General features: G+C 39.1%; 1 protein-coding gene and 4 long non-coding RNA genes across 5 annotated transcripts; all 5 read right to left on the bottom strand.

Moving 5' to 3' along the window:
- Positions 1-7,253: 7,253 nt before the first annotated feature.
- Positions 7,254-13,017, bottom strand: LOC122888168. The gene is made up of 5 exons (XM_044222233.1): positions 12,995-13,017; positions 12,686-12,775; positions 11,613-11,684; positions 9,954-10,058; positions 7,254-7,736 (listed from the first exon to the last, which is right to left on the bottom strand). Exons 2-5 carry the CDS (start codon positions 12,773-12,775, stop codon positions 7,254-7,256), a joined length of 750 nt encoding a protein of 249 aa, XP_044078168.1. The 5' UTR covers positions 12,995-13,017.
- Positions 13,018-13,030: 13 nt separating this feature from the next.
- On the bottom strand, positions 13,031-13,777 carry LOC122888621. The gene is made up of 3 exons (XR_006380743.1): positions 13,749-13,777; positions 13,440-13,529; positions 13,031-13,068 (listed from the first exon to the last, which is right to left on the bottom strand). It is a non-coding gene; the product is annotated as an uncharacterized LOC122888621 (long non-coding RNA).
- A 763-nt stretch (positions 13,778-14,540) lies between these two features.
- LOC122888610 lies at positions 14,541-15,283 on the bottom strand. Its single transcript, XR_006380739.1, has 3 exons — positions 15,255-15,283; positions 14,946-15,035; positions 14,541-14,576 (listed from the first exon to the last, which is right to left on the bottom strand). It is a non-coding gene; the product is annotated as an uncharacterized LOC122888610 (long non-coding RNA).
- A 7-nt stretch (positions 15,284-15,290) lies between these two features.
- Positions 15,291-16,037, bottom strand: LOC122888616. Its single transcript, XR_006380740.1, has 3 exons — positions 16,009-16,037; positions 15,700-15,789; positions 15,291-15,328 (listed from the first exon to the last, which is right to left on the bottom strand). It is a non-coding gene; the product is annotated as an uncharacterized LOC122888616 (long non-coding RNA).
- An 8-nt stretch (positions 16,038-16,045) lies between these two features.
- LOC122888606 lies at positions 16,046-16,790 on the bottom strand. The gene is made up of 3 exons (XR_006380738.1): positions 16,762-16,790; positions 16,453-16,542; positions 16,046-16,081 (listed from the first exon to the last, which is right to left on the bottom strand). It is a non-coding gene; the product is annotated as an uncharacterized LOC122888606 (long non-coding RNA).
- Between the last annotated feature and the right edge of the window lie 1,860 nt (positions 16,791-18,650).

Below are 18,650 nucleotides of genomic sequence, written 5' to 3'. Positions count from 1 at the left end.
CTTCGCTGTTCATCTATTTAAGTGGCTGAACCTTTTGATATTTGAATGGAGTGAAGTCATTTACAGTGCACTAGTTTTAACTAATTTTTTTTTTTTTACTTTTTAAACTTGTTTTAGCTCTGTACTCCCAACACACTTGCAAAAATGTTAAACTGAGAGTCCGCCCTTAAACCCCAAATTAGATAAAACAGTGTTGGAATTGGGCATGAAAGTTCAATTCAATTTTATTTATATAGCGTCAATTCATAACAGAAGTTATCTCATTGCACTTTTCCTATAGAGCAGGTCTAGACCGAACTCTTTATATTATTTACAGAGACCTCTACATTTTATGTTTTGTACACTATTCTCTTTTTAATATACTGTATGGTCTTCTGTCTCTTATATCCTTCTTTCTCTTTTCATCCTCAAACCCTAAACCGTTGGAACTGTTTTGAAAAGTGCGTTATAAATAAAGTTTGCTTGATGAACAACCTCTAACACCATTAAAAGGAGCAATATGTAAGAACTGAGACAACTCTCCACCTGTCAAATTCATACTCTAAAAATAATAGATGGGCAGCATATCACATATCAGGTCATAACTGCTGCTAACTGCCATTAGCTAGTTACGAGGCGTCAAGCGGGAGAGCAGCGAGAGGGCAGCGAGAGGAAGGTCGGGCATCAGAGAGGCAGTGACAGCCTGTAGAGCCAGAATATTTATTCACATCTCGGTGAATTAACGATTTATTTCAACCAGAGTTGGTGATTGTTGGAACAGACAGACTAACAAGACATTTTGTTATATTTTGTTTCTGTTGAGTTTGAATGAAGTGTGCTTTATGATGAGTTAAAAGGCAATTAAGCTGGTCTTAGTTTGGTGAAAGAGAAACTTGTTAGGTATAAGAATATTTCCTTTGACATTCTGTGAGTTTATTATATTTATTTATTAGACAAAAAAATTGGAGAGCTTATGTAACACAGCAAACTCACAGCTCATAAACATCTCCCAGCTGGAACAACCTGAGCTATTCTATCGGACTATCGCTTCTTGAGGCACAAGTGGTATTACAACACAGGACGGCCGGTGCTTGCAGGTGAGCTTGCTAATGTCAGTAGATATCTCTGCAACACAATACACTGACTCCTTTCACATGACGTCAGAACTGTTACTTCTTCACATTCTTGATAAGATTAGTTAATTTTTTGAATGATTTAAACAAATTCTGGCCAAATCTTACATATTGCCCCTTTAAAGCTGTGTGTCAGCACTTAGGCCATATTCAGAATGACATTAGCACTGCCTGAAAAAAACACACCTTCATTCATGTGAATGGGACAGATGTGTTGACGCAGCATGGGTGCCAACACAGAGGGATCCATTGCTGCAACGCAATGTGACGTCATCCAGCAAAGACGCTATATGTTGGCCAACCAAATATGTACAAGCATTTCTGGTACATTACTTTGTAACAACAATGTAATACTACTATTTACCTGGTGATCTTCAAGATGGATGATCAATGATTGTTGCCACGACAACTTTCAAGAATAGTAAAATCTTTCCTAATGTTATGGCGTCTGATAAACCTTAAAGATCTTTTACTCAAACCGATGTAAAGCAAGTTCCTAGAGTACTGAGCCAAAACAATGAAAAATTTGTCAGTGGGTCAATAAATATGTAGTAACTGCACCGTATTTTAATTAGGACTAGTCGAGTCGTTTTAAGACCCCATTCTGACCGACACAGTGATGCATGCCGCATCGGATGTCTATCTGTATGGGTCAACGTGTGTCAGCCTACCCTCCTTCACACTCCTCCTCCAGACAGGCTTGGACATGGGTCTGAGGCTTTGGTGAACTACAAATGCTACCAGGAATGGAAATTAATTAATTGTAACCGACATTTAAATGTAATTTAACCGACTTGTCAGTTTCCCTTCGGGGATCAATAAAGTATTTCTGATTCTGACTCGCCAAAACATGAGAGAGAACGCACTAATGGGCGATCAATAAAGAGGGATCATGCATTTGGACAGAAGGAGGTAACTTAACTTTTATCTGGTAATTATTTGATATAATTCAGTGTCATTTTCCTGATTATCAATGAAGTGTATGTACTCCCCTGCAGACAGTAACAGTGACAAGCAGGGTAAATCATGTGAATTGGTCCAACGAGAGTTGAGTAGACCCACCTCACACTATTGGGGTGCACCTATTTATTCATATTTTTCATAATAGAGTCATTTTTTAGTAATATTAGTAATTTAGTCTTCTGTTTTATTCCATTTTACCTTACGTTTATCTTCTGTTTTAAATCTTATGTCTTTTTATATCGCCTCTTCTTTCTTTTATCTTTTATACCTTGCCCCAATGCCGTTTTGTGTTTAATTTAAACCAGTAAAGGCCTTACCTTCAGAGGAAGAGGGGGCAGTCTCATTTACTGTGGACAACACTGATGACACTGGTCCTGCTAAACATATAATTTGACATAGTATTTTTTTGAAAGAAAAAAATGCATTATATCAACAGAAACACAACTATGAAGTGAGGTAACCTACCAAAATCTCCAGTGTCATCAACCTGCACTGTGGATGTAGAGTCAGCATCCGTAGGCTCCACAGTTCCACACTCCGACGTGGTGACTGCTGTGCCGCTGTCATCGGATTCGCTCCCACTGCCCTCAGCATCACTTAATGTAATTTCATCTGGGAAATGGTATTAGTAAAACTCACATGAATAGCTGGACATAAAACAACAACTTCATATTAGTAACAAACAAAACAAAAAAAGCCTTTAAAAATAAAAAGCCACAGTTCGGGTGTACCAACCCTTTTTAAAAAGACAATTACTAGCCTGTTGTGATGTACAGCAGTAAAAATAAATAGAGCATTATTCAGCATTTGATCATCTCTGTGGGCTAGCGCTGGGTAAAGGTTGAAATCAATATCATAATTCGGGCTGAAAGGATTCCTCGAGTAATAGCAAGGGCCACAGAGTAGACATAGGCCAGAGAAAGCTACAGAAAGTGTCCACTGTAAAACTGAACTAGCCTACCACAATAGCACGACGTCTATGCTTCAGCATCTCAGCAGAAAGCTTAACGTTACAGTCTCTGCATCCAGTCCACAGAGCGGTCCCAACACAAGGTATATGAAGGCTAATAAAGAATGTAGGCTACGTTAATTATGGCTATATGTAATGGCTAGTTAACAACGTAAATCAGTGTGGTGGCTAGTTATGATGTCCCTAAGTTAGCTGGGTTTTGTTGAAAATATTAACCACAGAAAATAAAATGCTGCAGTCAATTTGTGAAAGCCTGAGCTTCATTCATGTTATAGACAGTTCCTGTCCACTAATTTATGCCTCCTACAGATGCCTCAAAGAAGACAGAAAAGCTTACATTATGCCCGAGCTGTAGTTAGGTTGAAACTTGTAGTTCTGAAACTTAAGTATATACATTGGTGTGCAAAGTGTTTGCCCCCTTCCTGATTTCTTTTTTTTTTTGCATGTTTGTCACACTTAAATGTTTCAGATCATCAAACAAATTTAAATATTAGTCAAAGATAACACAAGTAAACACAAAATGGACTTTTTAAGTGAGGGTTGTTATTATTAAGGGAAAACAAAATCCAAACCTACATGGCCCTGTTTGAAAAAGTGATTGCCCCCTAAACCTAATAACTGGTTGGGCCACCCTTAGCAGCAACAACTGCAATCAAGCGTTTGTGATAACTTGCGATGAGTCTTTTACAGCGCTGTGGAGGAATTTTGGCCCACTCATCTTTGCAGAATTGTTGTAATTCAGCCACATTGGAGGGTTTTCGAGCATGCACTGCCTTTTTAAGGTCATGCCACAGCATCTCAATAGGATTCAGGTCAGGACTTTGACTAGGCCACTCCAAAGTCTTCATTTTGTTCTTCTTCTTCGTCCGTCAGCCTCACTAGAATGCTGTATCAAATTCACATCTGAATCCATATAAGGTTCAGCTATTATGCAACAGATGTTGAATAGACATTCGCAAACAGTTTGCTCAACTTATCTACACTAGGCCACTCCAAAGTCTTCATTTTGTTCTTCTTCAGCCATTCAGAGACCCCACAACAACATCCAAAGAACTGCAGACCTCACTTGCCTCAGTTAAGGTCAGTGTTCATGACTCCACCATAAGAAAGAGACTGGGCAAAAATGGCCTGCATGGCAGAGTTCCAAGACAAAAACCACTGTTGAGCAAAAAGAACATTAAGGCTTGTCTCATTTTTGCCAGAAAACATCTTGATGATCCCCAAGACTCTTGAGAAAATACTCTGTGGACTGACGAGACAAAAGTTGAACTTTTTGGAAGGTGTGTGTCCCGTTACATCTGGCGTAAAAGTAACACCGCATTTCAGAAAAAGAACATCATACCAACAGTAAAATATGGTGGTGGTAGTGTGATGGTCTGGGGCTGTTTTGCTGCTTCAGGACCCGGAAGACTTGTTGTGATAAATGGAACCATGAATTCTGCAGTCTACCAAAAACTCCTGAAGGGGAATGTCCGGCCATCTGTTCGTGACCTCAAGCTGAAGCGAACTTGGGTTCTGCAGCAGGACAATGATCCAAAACACACCAGCTAGTCCACCTCTGAATGGCTGAAGAAGAACAAAATGAAGACTTTGGAGTGGCCTAGTCAATGTCCTGACCTGAATCCTATTGAGATGCTGTGGCATGACCTTAACAAGGCAGTGCATGCTCGAAAACCCTCCAATGTGGCTGAATTACAACAATTCTGCAAAGATGAGTGGGCCAAAATTCCTCCACAGCGCTGTAAAGACTCATTGCAAGTTATCGCAAACGCTTGATTGCAGTTGTTGCTGCTAAGGGTGGCCCAACCAGTTATTAGGTTTAGGGGCAATCACTTTTCCACACAGGGCCATGTAGGTTTGGATTTTGTTTTCCCTTAATAATAACAACCTTCATTTAAAAATGGATATTGTGTTTACTTGTGTTATCTTTGACTAATATTTTAATTTGTTTGATGATCTGAAACATTTAAGTGTGACAAACATGCAAAAAAAAAAAAAAAAAAAAAAAAAAAAAGGAGGAAGGGGGTAAACACTTTTGCACACCACTGTATACACTTTTTTTATAGCATTAGGTATTTGTCTTTGCATTTCAGAAATGTTTTTCTTTAAAACCCAGAATGTAATATGGCACTTAAATGCACTAAATGGGTTTAGTTTTGACAGCTAATATTGTATGCAATTTAAGCAATACAATTTTTTTCTAAAAAGGAAAATCAAGTTGTTGTTCATTTTCTCTTTTTATAATTACTATTGCTCTTTAATAAAGCAAAAGTATTCCTTATTCGATTAATCGATGGAATAATTGATAGCTGCAGCCCTATAATTAATAGCTGTTCATGAATGTAAAATGATTACACAATGATAATATTTTCACAATACAATTCCACTGAAACTCCATAAATCATCATGTTAAATTATTGTACAGCCCTACTGTAGGCTTTTTTTTTGTATTTCTGAACAGTAGTCCTTAGCTCATATTTGGACATGAAAAGCGATCTTTAATTGGAAAAGGTTGGTGACCACGAATATATGACAAGTCTAGATGTCTTTGACTTCAGAAAAAACTAATAAACACTCTCAGAAAATATCTACAAGTGCTAATTTCTGTACAAACCTTCAATTTCAATCTCATCCAGTGATTTCCCCTGCATGCTGGAAAGATGTCCTTTCTCCATTGACAAAAGCAGTTTGGAAATCTTGGCCAGTTGTGTTGTGGGAACTGGCAATCTGTAGAAATCACGGTGAACACGGATGTCGTGACCCAGGAAATCTGCAACCTGATCAAGTTCGTTGTTTTTAAATTAAGGACTTGTGAGAGTGTGGCGACATGTTTCCTGAGTTGTGTGGACCTGAGGTGCTCAGGGTGCTTTGCTCCACACTGGCTTGCATGAACACGCAAACAGTCCTGTCCTCTGTAGTGGCTCATTGATCTGGGTCTTGCAAACAGGAAGACATTTGTGGCACAAATACCACATTCAGTTCTTTTACTGGCAAGTAGTGACAGAGCATCCACAATGCTTGGTGTGAGCAGAACTGCAACCTTTCTGCCCCTTTTTCCCATAATTTCAATTCGGCTGAAATAGTTGCAGAGCCTCTGTTCAGTCTTTGACAACCCCATGGCAACATCTTCATGGAGCTTTGTGTTGTCTCTCTCATGAAAACTTTTGAGGCGCATTTTTGAAACCTCCCCAGCACGTCTTCGATTGAACACAATGATTTGTGCAAGTGTAACTTTTGCAAGTTGAGCATAGTTCTGAGCAGTGGCCTCCTCCTTCAAGTTGCAAAAGGCACTTTCTACAGATTTCTCAAGGTACCGATGAAGGATCTGAACATCTTCAGTGAAGGGTAATGTTGATGGCTTGTTGTACTTTGCATCACTCAGTGTGTTCAGGGCACGGTGAGACACCAACTCAGGCCACTTGGAGGTGTGCAACTTCTTGAATATCTCAGTGGACCTGATCAGTTCTTCATCTTCGGCCATGAGGGCCCTACAATGAATAATGTTAGAGATTTTCTGTAGTGTATGTCCCAGTTTCAGCGCGAGGCTTGGTGTTAGATATGAGTGTTTTCTTCGTCAAAACCTGAAACTTTCTTTACTGCTTGCACAACTCTCTGGAAGTTAGCAGGTTTAACAGCCTCCTCTAGGTTATGTACTGAGAATTCTGTGCGCAGACATAACAACAAACGTCCCCACTTCACGGAGCTTCTGTCGCATATATTCATACTTTGTAGGGTCTTGTCCGTGTTTGTTATAGAGTGATTGGGCAAACTGAATAATAGAGAAATCATTTCGCACAGCTGAGGCAACCTCATCTTGTTTCATGACACTAAGGAGCTTCCACACTCCACTTGAGATCTGCTGACAGAATGCAGTTTCGTGAGCTACAGCCATGCCCAGTACTTTGGTTCTCCCAGGTTCTTTATCCAAATCTTCGTTTTCTGGCTTACAGGGGCATCTGCGGACATGTCTCCAAAGCTCCTTACGAATGTACATCCCTTGACAGTGCATACAGTGAATAAACTTTCCTGCCAGTGCTTTACCCTTTGGTTTCCTCTTCGCTTTCAACGGTCCTGTTCCACCCTGTAAAACTGTTGTGTTATGTTTAAAATTTCCCTTATTCCTCATTTTTCTAATAATATCTTACGCTCTTTTGAATGCTCAGGGAGAGAAAATGCATGTACAATTTCAGCATGTGTCTTGTGTGTTTTCAAGTGGCGGAAATTTTGCTTTGTGGCTTACCACAAACATAACAGTAATTTTCTTTACTCATAGTCAGATGTGTTGATTTTTGTTCATGAAGCTTAGCTTCATCCTCTGGCTTTTCCTTTGAGTCTTTGATAGAATTTACTGAAACAGATGTTTCAGCAGCATTAGGATCTTCAAGAGGTGGCCAACATTTTGATGTGCTGGGCACAACTGGGATGCTTGTGTCTGACCCATAAGATGTTCCAACATCAGGTAGTACTGGATTTACTTGAACCTGTTTAGCTTTCGACTGACTAGGCATAAAGGGGATGCTTGCATCTGTATCATCATCATCAGCATCATCATTTTGTGACTCCGAGTCTGGTATGTAGTCCTTGTCGGACATGTTCTCGTCGTCATCTGATATTTGATCCAGTTCTGAATCTGGTACATCATCCTTATCTGACAGCAGTTCATCCCTGGAACATTTAGAAAACTGTTCCTCCTGAAATGATGAGAAAGCAAATTATTTTATGTGGTGTGGGACAGTTTAAGAGTTCAACAAACCTTAAGTGGATACTCACCTGTGAAGGATCTTGGAAATTTGTAATACGTCTGAGGCAGGATTTATGCCAGACCCCGAACAAACTGTAACATATTTTGAGTATATTTATTTTAACACTGTGGGTCTATTTAAATTGTTCTCCTGTAATAGCACTGCAGTGATCTGGAATACATAAAAAAGCAACACACTGTTTAAGAGATACTTAATTGATGTGCATGTTTGCAAATCCAAGTGGAATAGAAAGCTGGACTCAGGAAAACCTCATGCATGACACCCTCACAGATCTTGTCACTGCCAATGAGGCAAAATGTAACATCTTTAAGTAATCTGAACAATATGCCACACTGTGCAATCCATCTCCCGCTGACAAAGCGAGGTAGCAGTGTTCAATTTCATCATGAAACTATTTTACTCATCGGAAAACTCAACAAAATACAGTGGTGTGAAAAAGTGTTTGCCCCTTCCTGATTTCTTATTTTTTGCATGTTTGTCACACTTAAACGTTTCGGATCATCAAACAAATTTAAATGTTAGTCAAAGATAACACAAGTAAACACAAAATGCAGTTTTTAAATAAAGGTTGTTATTATTAAGGAAAAACAAAATCCAAACCTACATGGCCCTGTTTGAAAAAGTAATTGCCCCACCTGTTAAAACATAACTTAACTGTGGTTTATCACACCTGAGTTCAATTTCTCTAGCCACACCCAGGCCTGATTACTGCCACACCTGTTCTCAATCAAGAAATCACTTAAATAGGACCTGCCTGATAAGGTGAAGTAGACCAAAAGATCTTCAAAAGCTAGACATCATGCCGAGATTCAAAGAAATTCAGGAACAAATAAGAAAGAAAGTGAGATCCGTCAGTCTGGAAAAAGGTTATAAAGCCATTTCTAAAGCTTTGGGACTCCAGCGAACCACAGTAAGAGCCATTATCCACAAATGGCGAAAACATGGAACAGTGGCGAACCTTCCCAGGAGTGGCCGGCCGACCAAAATTACCCCAAGAGCGCAGCGACGACTCATCAAGAAGTCACAAATGACCCCACAACAACATCCAAACAACTGCAGGCCTCACTTGCCTCAGTTAAGGTCAGTGTTCATGACTCCACCATAAGAAAGACTGGGCAAAAATGGCCTGCATGGCAGAGCTCCAAGACGAAAACCACTGCTGAGCAAAAAGAACATGCCAGAAAAATTCCTGATTATCCCCAAGACTCTTGAGAAAATACTCTGTGGACTGACGAGACAAACATTGAACCTTCTGGAAGGTGTGTGTCCCGTTACATCTGGCATAAAAGTAACATCGCATTTCAGAAAAAGAACATCATACCAACAGTAAAATATGGTGGTGGTAGTGTGATGGTCTGGGGCTGTTTTGCTGCTTCAGGACCTGGAAGACTTGCTGTGATTAATGGAACCATGAATTCTGCAGTCTACCAAAAACTCCTGAAGGGGAATGTCCGGCCATCTGTTCGTGACCTCAAGCTGAAGCGAACTTGGGTTCTGCAGCAGGACAATGATCCAAAACACACCAGCTAGTCCACCTCTGAATAGCTGAAGAAGAACAAAATGAAGACTTTGGAGTGGCCTAGTCAATGTCCTGACCTGAATCCTATTGAGATGCTGTGGCATAACGTTAAAAAGGCAGTTCATGCTCGAAAACTCTCCAATGTGGCTGAATTACAACAATTCTGCAAAGATGAGTGGGCCAAAATTCCTCCACAGCGCTGTAAAAGACTCATTGCAAGTTATCGCAAACGCTTGATTGCAGTTGTTGCTGCTAAGGGTGGCCCAACCAGTTATTAGGTTTAGGGGGCAATCACTTTTTCACACAGGGCCATGTAGGTTTGGATTTTTTCCCTTAATAATAACAACCTTCATTTAAAATCTGCATTTTGTGTTTACTTGTGTTATCTTTGACTAATATTTAAATTTGTTTGATGATCTGAAACATTTAAGTGACAAACATGCAAAAAAATAAGAAATCAGGAAGGGGGCAAACACTTTCACACCACTGTAGCTGGTATAATAGCCTATGCTGTGTACCAAGGATAATTTTTCATAGGTGTTTTTTATAGAGTGTAATCATACAGCATATATATCTACCTACTGTCATTTAACACACTCTGTACCAATTCACTAAATATATCTCACCTCTGCATTCATAGCCAAGCCACTTGAAGGAGGATACAGGTCCCACACATTGAACACACTTGTCCAAGGAGGATACTGTTGCGCACACCAGGCGATGTTTTTACACTGTTGACAAAATTTTATTGTAACATTTATTTGGTCCAGACAAAAGATATCGGTAATGCTTTAGATTACAGCCTGCAATGTACTGCTTAATTACACCGGAGTTATGGTGTCATCTTTTGTACTAACAATCATTTGTGTACCAGTACAGTATGTACCAATACATATATGTAGGTACTGGGAAACAAGATGTGTTTCCCAGTTATGGAATAAGGGGGTAACAATTTGAGATCTCACAAAGAACTTACACTGTAGATGTTCTTGACTACTGGGTACCTATTCTGTTATTACAGGGTTTGTATGACCCACTGAGCAATGTTTGGGAGGAAGGCAATTTACAGTACATGCATGGTAGTTCTACCCTTGTTAGATTAAGTTACAGGGTAACTACAGGGTAATAAAGCTAACCTGCTCACAGGATGATGAGTGGCAGGGCTGGACTTGAACCTAGGTCTCCCCGCGCATAAAACAGCTGAGCTCTATCCTTGAGCCTTTAATTCAGACATAGATTTTGAACATGTATATAACAGAAACTATATGGCCACAATAACCACCAAACTAATTCCTGGATCAGTAGACCTGTGCACCAAAAGGACAATGGTGCATTTTTTTTGCAGTGCTTGTTAATGAATTCAAAAATGTAGAATTTGATATTAAGGTAATTTTGAAATAAAATCACATCAAATTTATTAAGTGACGCAGTCACTCAGTCAGATTTTTGCTCAGTTTTATGATCATACTGTACCCTATAGTAATAGTAATAGAGTAGGTACCCAGAAGTTAAATAATAACTTAATTACAGGGTACAGTATGACCATAAAACTAAGCAAAAATCTGGTTGGACGTTTCAGGGTAGATTGAGTGCTGACTTCTGCATCACTTAATAAATCTGATGTGATTTTATTTCAAAATGACTTTATTACCAACAAACAGACAAACTTAAAAAAACCCGCTAATTATCACCCAGTAAAATGTTTTATCTGCCAGTCACCATTGTTGTTTGGTGTGCAGATTTGGTGGTTATTATGGCCATATAGTCTGGGTTATGTACATGTTCAAAATCTCTACCTGATTTGATGGTTCAAGGATAGAGCTCAGCTCTTTTATGTGGGAGACCCTGGTTTAAGTCCCAGCCCTGCCACTCATCGTACCTGTGAGCGGGTTAGCTTTATTACGCTGTAGTTACTCTGTAACTAAATGTAACAAGGGGAGAACTATCACTGCATATACAAACCCTGTAATAACAGAATAGGTACCCAGTAGTTACAAAATAACTTCAGTATAAGTTCTTTGTAAGATCCCAAATCGTTACTCCCTTATTTCATAACTTCATATCTTGTTCCCAGTACCTACATATATGTATTGGTACATACTGTACTGGTACACCGTTAGTACAAAAGATGACACCGTAACCGTACATTACGCTGCATGTTGCAGATTGTAATCTAAAGCGTTACCAAGATATCAACATGTAAATGTGAAATATCTTGCTGCTCACTGAGTGAGTCCTAAATACAAATCCATTTAAATTCAATATCAACGTGACATTCAATGTACCTTTCCACTGTTGACAACTGGATCCATTTGACTTGGACTGGGAAACCGATTCTGGTTATTCTCAGTGGTCATCTACAATAGAAAACAAGAGCAGACAGGTTAAAAATTACCGCAGTGTTCAGTGTCTATTTGTTGGCTTTCTTTTAGATGTTGAGTCAGGATTGAAGATACTATGCTGTACTTAAGCATGCACACCTATAGTACTTTGCAAAGTGCTGCAATAATTAATGGCATATCATTTTAAACAGCGACAATGCACATGCATATCTAAGCTACGTGCAGCAGGTCAACATAAAACCTGGAAAAAAGTTCAACAATGCAATCCAATAGTGTGCAAATAAAACTTATTTTGCGGAATTTTCATTTCCAAATAAGTGGTTTAGATTACAGGGGTGGGGCTGGGTGAAAAAAAAAATTGAAGATTTTTTTTCAAGCCTGATTCATTGTTTTAATTTATCGTTTGTCTAAAAAAAATCCAAAAAAGACTAAAACATCTATATTTTTAGACCTACACGTGTAAAACAAAGACGATAAAAGCCTGAACCACTTGAGTTGTCATTGTTCTGAGTATTTAAAACATGGCTATCCCATACATCAATGTCAGTGCCAGACCAAACAAAGTAGAATGCCTTCACTGTTCAACTCCTATACCTACACTTCTTGTAGCCAGAGAAACAAAGCCAGAACCAGCTAGCCAGTAAATACACAATATTTTACTGGCACAATAAATTCTGGTTTTTAACCTGTAAAATGTAATTAAACAACTCAAACATGTAAAATTAAGCTACAGAAATAAATAAAACTATTCTTAAAAACTAAAGTGATGTCGCTCACTACTTTACCTGGAGATCATGTTTTTATTGTTCACTGCTTGACACACATATACACTCAGATATTATTCTAAATTAAACTCAAAAGCGTGTTATGAGAATGTCCTTACATACCATTGTCCATATAAACCATATCACACTCAGGTGACTGCAGACACACACACAGTACCAATGAAACATGTTGGTAGATTTAACGTTTTGCAACAAGTAACATCATTAAGCAGCACATTGGATCTAATTTACCTTTCCAACCCTGTTGGGTGGACCAAGCACTGGACTTGACTGATTCAGGTCGCTCGCAGCCGTCTGAATCCGGTTGCTCTCAGCCGTCATCTGTAGCAGATAAGGCACAGAGGAAAGGCACAATGAATGGACAGGTACTGGGAATGCACCACTACAGAGGACATTTGAGGTTTGAATAGAAGAAACCATCCTACTGTTGACAAAAAGCATGAGAGGATAACTTTGCTTTGAATCTCACTGGATAATTCTCTGAGATATAGATAATCAATGCAAAATATTCCTGAAATTCTGTCTTTTATGAAGATATACCTCTTCAATATCTTCGGTTGTTGATGGGGATTTGTGGCTCCTGAATCTTGCAGAGGAATTACCTCATCGAGATCCTGCAAAAAGGAAAAACAAAAGATAGTATCATAAATATCTTAAAGACAGGATGTTCCCCATGTAACATTATGTTAAAGGTATCATGGTTGGGTTAGCCTAACCCCACCTGGAGACAGGACCCTATAAACTATAGGGCCCTCCCAAGTCATATTTGGGTGGATCACTTCTTTTACACACATACACTCAGATATTATACTGACGTACACTTTGAAAAGCGTGTTATGAGAATGTCCTTACATACCATTGTCCATATAAACCATATCACACTCAGGTGACTGCAGACACACACACAGTACCAATGAAACATGTTGGTAGATTTAACGTTTTGCAACAAGTAACATCATTAAGCAGCACATTGGATCTAATTTACCTTTCCAACCCTGTTGGGTGGACCAAGCACTGGACTTGACTGATTCAGGTCGCTCGCAGCCGTCTGAATCCGGTTGCTCTCAGCCGTCATCTGTAGCAGATAAGGCACAGAGGAAAGGCACAATGAATGGACAGGTACTGGGAATGCACCACTACAGAGGACATTTGAGGTTTGAATAGAAGAAACCATCCTACTGTTGACAAAAAGCATGAGAGGATAACTTTGCTTTAAATCTCACTGGATAATTCTCTAAGATATAGATAATCAATGCAAAATATTCCTGAAATTCTGTCTTTTATGAAGATATACCTCTTCAATATCTTCGGTTGTTGATGGGGATTTGTGGCCCCTGAATCTTGCAGAGGAATTACCTCATCGAGATCCTGCAAAAAGAAAAAAACAAAAGATAGTATCATAAATATCTTAAAGACAGGATGTTCCCCATGTAACATTATGTTAAAGGTATCATGGTTGGGTTAGCCTAACCCCACCTGGAGACAGGACCCTATAAACTATAGGGCCCTCCCAAGTCATATTTGGGTGGATCACTTCTTTTACACACATACACTCAGATATTATACTGACGTACACTTTGAAAAGCGTGTTATGAGAATGTCCTTACATACCATTGTCCATATAAACCATATCACACTCAGGTGACTGCAGACACACACACAGTACCAATGAAACATGTTGGTAGATTTAACGTTTTGCAACAAGTAACATCATTAAGCAGCACATTGGATCTAATTTACCTTTCCAACCCTGTTGGGTGGACCAAGCACTGGACTTGACTGATTCAGGTCGCTCGCAGCCGTCTGAATCCGGTTGCTCTCAGCCGTCATCTGTAGCAGATAAGGCACAGAGGAAAGGCACAATGAATGGACAGGTACTGGGAATGCACCACTACAGAGGACATTTGAGGTTTGAATAGAAGAAACCATCCTACTGTTGACAAAAAGCATGAGAGGATAACTTTGCTTTGAATCTCACTGGATAATTCTCTGAGATATAGATAATCAATGCAAAATATTCCTGAAATTCTGTCTTTTATGAAGATATACCTCTTCAATATCTTCGGTTGTTGATGGGGATTTGTGGCCCTGAATCTTGCAGAGGAATTACCTCATCGAGATCCTGCAAAAAGGAAAAACAAAAGATAGTATCATAAATATCTTAAAGACAGGATGTTCCCCATGTAACATTATGTTAAAGGTATCATGGTTGGGTTAGCCTAACCCCACCTGGAGACAGGACCCTATAAACTATAGGGCCCTCCCAAGTCATATTTGGGTGGATCACTTCTTTTACACATACACTCAGATATTATACTGACGTACACTTTGAAAAGCATGTTATGAGAATGTCCTTACATACCATTGTCCATATAAACCATATCACACTCAGGTGACTGCAGACACACACACAGTACCAATGAAACATGTTGGTAGATTTAACGTTTTGCAACAAGTAACATCATTAAGCAGCACATTGGATCTAATTTACCTTTCCAACCCTGTTGGGTGGACCAAGCACTGGACTTGACTGATTCAGGTCGCTCGCAGCCGTCTGAATCCGGTTGCTCTCAGCCGTCATCTGTAGCAGATAAGGCACAGAGGAAAGGCACAATGAATGGACAGGTACTGGGAATGCACCACTACAGAGGACATTTGAGGTTTGAATAGAAGAAACCATCCTACTGTTGACAAAAAGCATGAGAGGATAACTTTGCTTTGAATCTCACTGGATAATTCTCTGAGATATAGATAATCAATGCAAAATATTCCTGAAATTCTGTCTTTTATGAAGATATACCTCTTCAATATCTTCGGTTGTTGATGGGGATTTGTGGCTCCTGAATCTTGCAGAGGAATTACCTCATCGAGATCCTGCAAAAAGGAAAAACAAAAGATAGTATCATAAATATCTTAAAGACAGGATGTTCCCCATGTAACATTATGTTAAAGGTATCATGGTTGGGTTAGCCTAACCCCACCTGGAGACAGGACCCTATAAACTATAGGGCCCTCCCAAGTCATATTTGGGTGGATCACTTCTTTTACACACATACACTCAGATATTATACTGACGTACACTTTGAAAAGCATGTTATGAGAATGTCCTTACATACCATTGTCCATATAAACCATATCACACTCAGGTGACTGCAGACACACACACAGTACCAATGAAACATGTTGGTAGATTTAACGTTTTGCAACAAGTAACATCATTAAGCAGCACATTGGATCTAATTTACCTTTCCAACCCTGTTGGGTGGACCAAGCACTGGACTTGACTGATTCAGGTCGCTCGCAGCCGTCTGAATCCGGTTGCTCTCAGCCGTCATCTGTAGCAGATAAGGCACAGAGGAAAGGCACAATGAATGGACAGGTACTGGGAATGCACCACTACAGAGGACATTTGAGGTTTGAATAGAAGAAACCATCCTACTGTTGACAAAAAGCATGAGAGGATAACTTTGCTTTGAATCTCACTGGATAATTCTCTGAGATATAGATAATCAATGCAAAATATTCCTGAAATTCTGTCTTTTATGAAGATATACCTCTTCAATATCTTCGGTTGTTGATGGGGATTTGTGGCCCTGAATCTTGCAGAGGAATTACCTCATCGAGATCCTGCAAAAAGGAAAAACAAAAGATAGTATCATAAATATCTTAAAGACAGGATGTTCCCCATGTAACATTATGTTAAAGGTATCATGGTTGGGTTAGCCTAACCCCACCTGGAGACAGGACCCTATAAACTATAGGGCCCTCCCAAGTCATATTTGGGTGGATCACTTCTTTTACACACATACACTCAGATATTATACTGACGTACACTTTGAAAAGCATGTTATGAGAATGTCCTTACATACCATTGTCCATATAAACCATATCACACTCAGGTGACTGCAGACACACACACAGTACCAATGAAACATGTTGGTAGATTTAACGTTTTGCAACAAGTAACATCATTAAGCAGCACATTGGATCTAATTTACCTTTCCAACCCTGTTGGGTGGACCAAGCACTGGACTTGACTGATTCAGGTCGCTCGCAGCCGTCTGAATCCGGTTGCTCTCAGCCGTCATCTGTAGCAGATAAGGCACAGAGGAAAGGCACAATGAATGGACAGGTACTGGGAATGCACCACTACAGAGGACATTTGAGGTTTGAATAGAAGAAACCATCCTACTGTTGACAAAAAGCATGAGAGGATAACTTTGCTTTGAATCTCACTGGATAATTCTCTGAGATATAGATAATCAATGCAAAATATTCCTGAAATTCTGTCTTTTATGAAGATATACCTCTTCAATATCTTCGGTTGTTGATGGGGATTTGTGGCTCTGAATCTTGCAGAGGAATTACCTCATCAAGATCCTGCAAAAAGGAAAAACAAAAGATAGTATCATAAATATCTTAAAGACAGGATGTTCCCCATGTAACATTATGCTAAAGGTATCATGGTTGTGTTTTGTTTGAAAACTTTCCACTCTGAAACTGTTCTTTAGTCACTTGACAGGCCTAATGACTACAGTCTGTAGACCATGAACAGTAAAATCTTCTAAGTTATGTTGACTGATGAATTCAGCATTTGATTAATTCATCGTTTATCTACAGTCAACTCACTTGCTAGAATGATGGCACTCCACCTGGAAGTGGTGACTGTAAGCTTTTTGTCTGAGACTTCATGCCTTTGTAGTTCTTAGATTTGCTATGATTCATTTTAAATAAGATTTTGTCTTGCATTCCATATTACTACAAGAGACTGGGTCCCCATCTATCAGAAATTCTATTTTTTATGAAGACATACCATACCAAATTGTGGATTGTAGAAAGGTAATTTGTGGCTAGCCTCATTACCAAAGGGTTGAACCAGTCAATGGCTTATAATAGCACAGGATAATTAACAGGGTCTCCATCCACCAGATGTAAATATACAAACCGCTATACACACTGTATCTCTGTTATGTGTATGTGGCAGTTTAGTTGTGTTCATCAAAAATCAGAACACTGTACATTTTCTTCACCTTAAAATCATCAAACCCTTTCATGGTTATTATAACAGAAAAAATGTACCAGTGGAAAACTAGGAAATTAGAGAAACAGATTAGATGTAAACATATAGTTTAACTAAGATGAAATCACTTCTTGACCCTCATGTAGGCATATAGAAAAGAAAATTGGAACTATGGACCTGACTGAAGTTTTACTAGGAACAAACTACTAGCGAATTGTCAATCGACTGAAGATTAAATTTAAGAAGGAAAAGTTCAATTTGCCAACACCAACTGTCCACAGGTAGCTTCAAACCTTTTATACAAAATCAAACAACACATATCACTTACCTTATCAAAGCTTGTGAGCAGGCCACTTGATGCACCTGCAGACACCTTTTGAGTGCTCGTATAAGGCTCTGATGTGGGTGGTCCATCAGTCTCACAACGTAAAATTTTGACCACCTTGCATCTCCACGGCCAGTCTGAGTCACCATAATTATATGTTATCTCCTCTCCTGGACTTATGTCTCGTACTGCAAACAAACACAGATGGGGCTTCCCTTGCACAGTGAAGTACTTCATCTTGGCATTAGGGTTTATGTGGTCGTCATTTACAAGTCTTCCAAGTGACCCATCCTCTTTTGCTGCATCAACACTACAAAAACACAAGTAACACTTAATTTCAAACCAGTCAATTTATATACTTAGGTAGTGTAAATTAGAATATGTTCAGCAAACCAAAAGCAACATGTCATTTAATTATGATTAGACTATGTATTGACATATAATACGCACCACCACAGTTTTCCATTAAAATGGAACTCGAACATGAACACCTTAAGGTGGTCATGGTAAAGTCTTTGTCTCCTCTCACATTCTTGCTTGCTTATTAGTTCGCCTCTATATTCCAACAGAAAGTCTCCTTTTTCAAATTGAACAGAGGTGAAGATGCCACGACCTAGTTCATACACAAATAACAAATAAGTGACAAAAGACATATTTTAAAGTTGAATTATGATTTAACAATCAGAAGATTTGACTTACCTTTGAAGGAATTGATGTACTTGATGTCAAGTCCCACTTTGTCCCTTTCAGTAGTAACATAAAATTTTGCATCTTCCTTTGGATTAATGCGTCTTCGCCTTTGCATGTTTCACTAGCAGGTGTCAAAAGCCAGAATTACCAAAGATGATTGT

The sequence above is a fragment of the Siniperca chuatsi genome, linkage group LG2 (genome assembly GCF_020085105.1).
Source record: "Siniperca chuatsi isolate FFG_IHB_CAS linkage group LG2, ASM2008510v1, whole genome shotgun sequence".
Lineage (NCBI taxonomy): Eukaryota > Metazoa > Chordata > Actinopteri > Centrarchiformes > Sinipercidae > Siniperca > Siniperca chuatsi.
The sequence above is the reverse complement of the archived record's forward strand: the minus strand, read 5'-3'. Positions and strand labels throughout refer to the sequence as shown.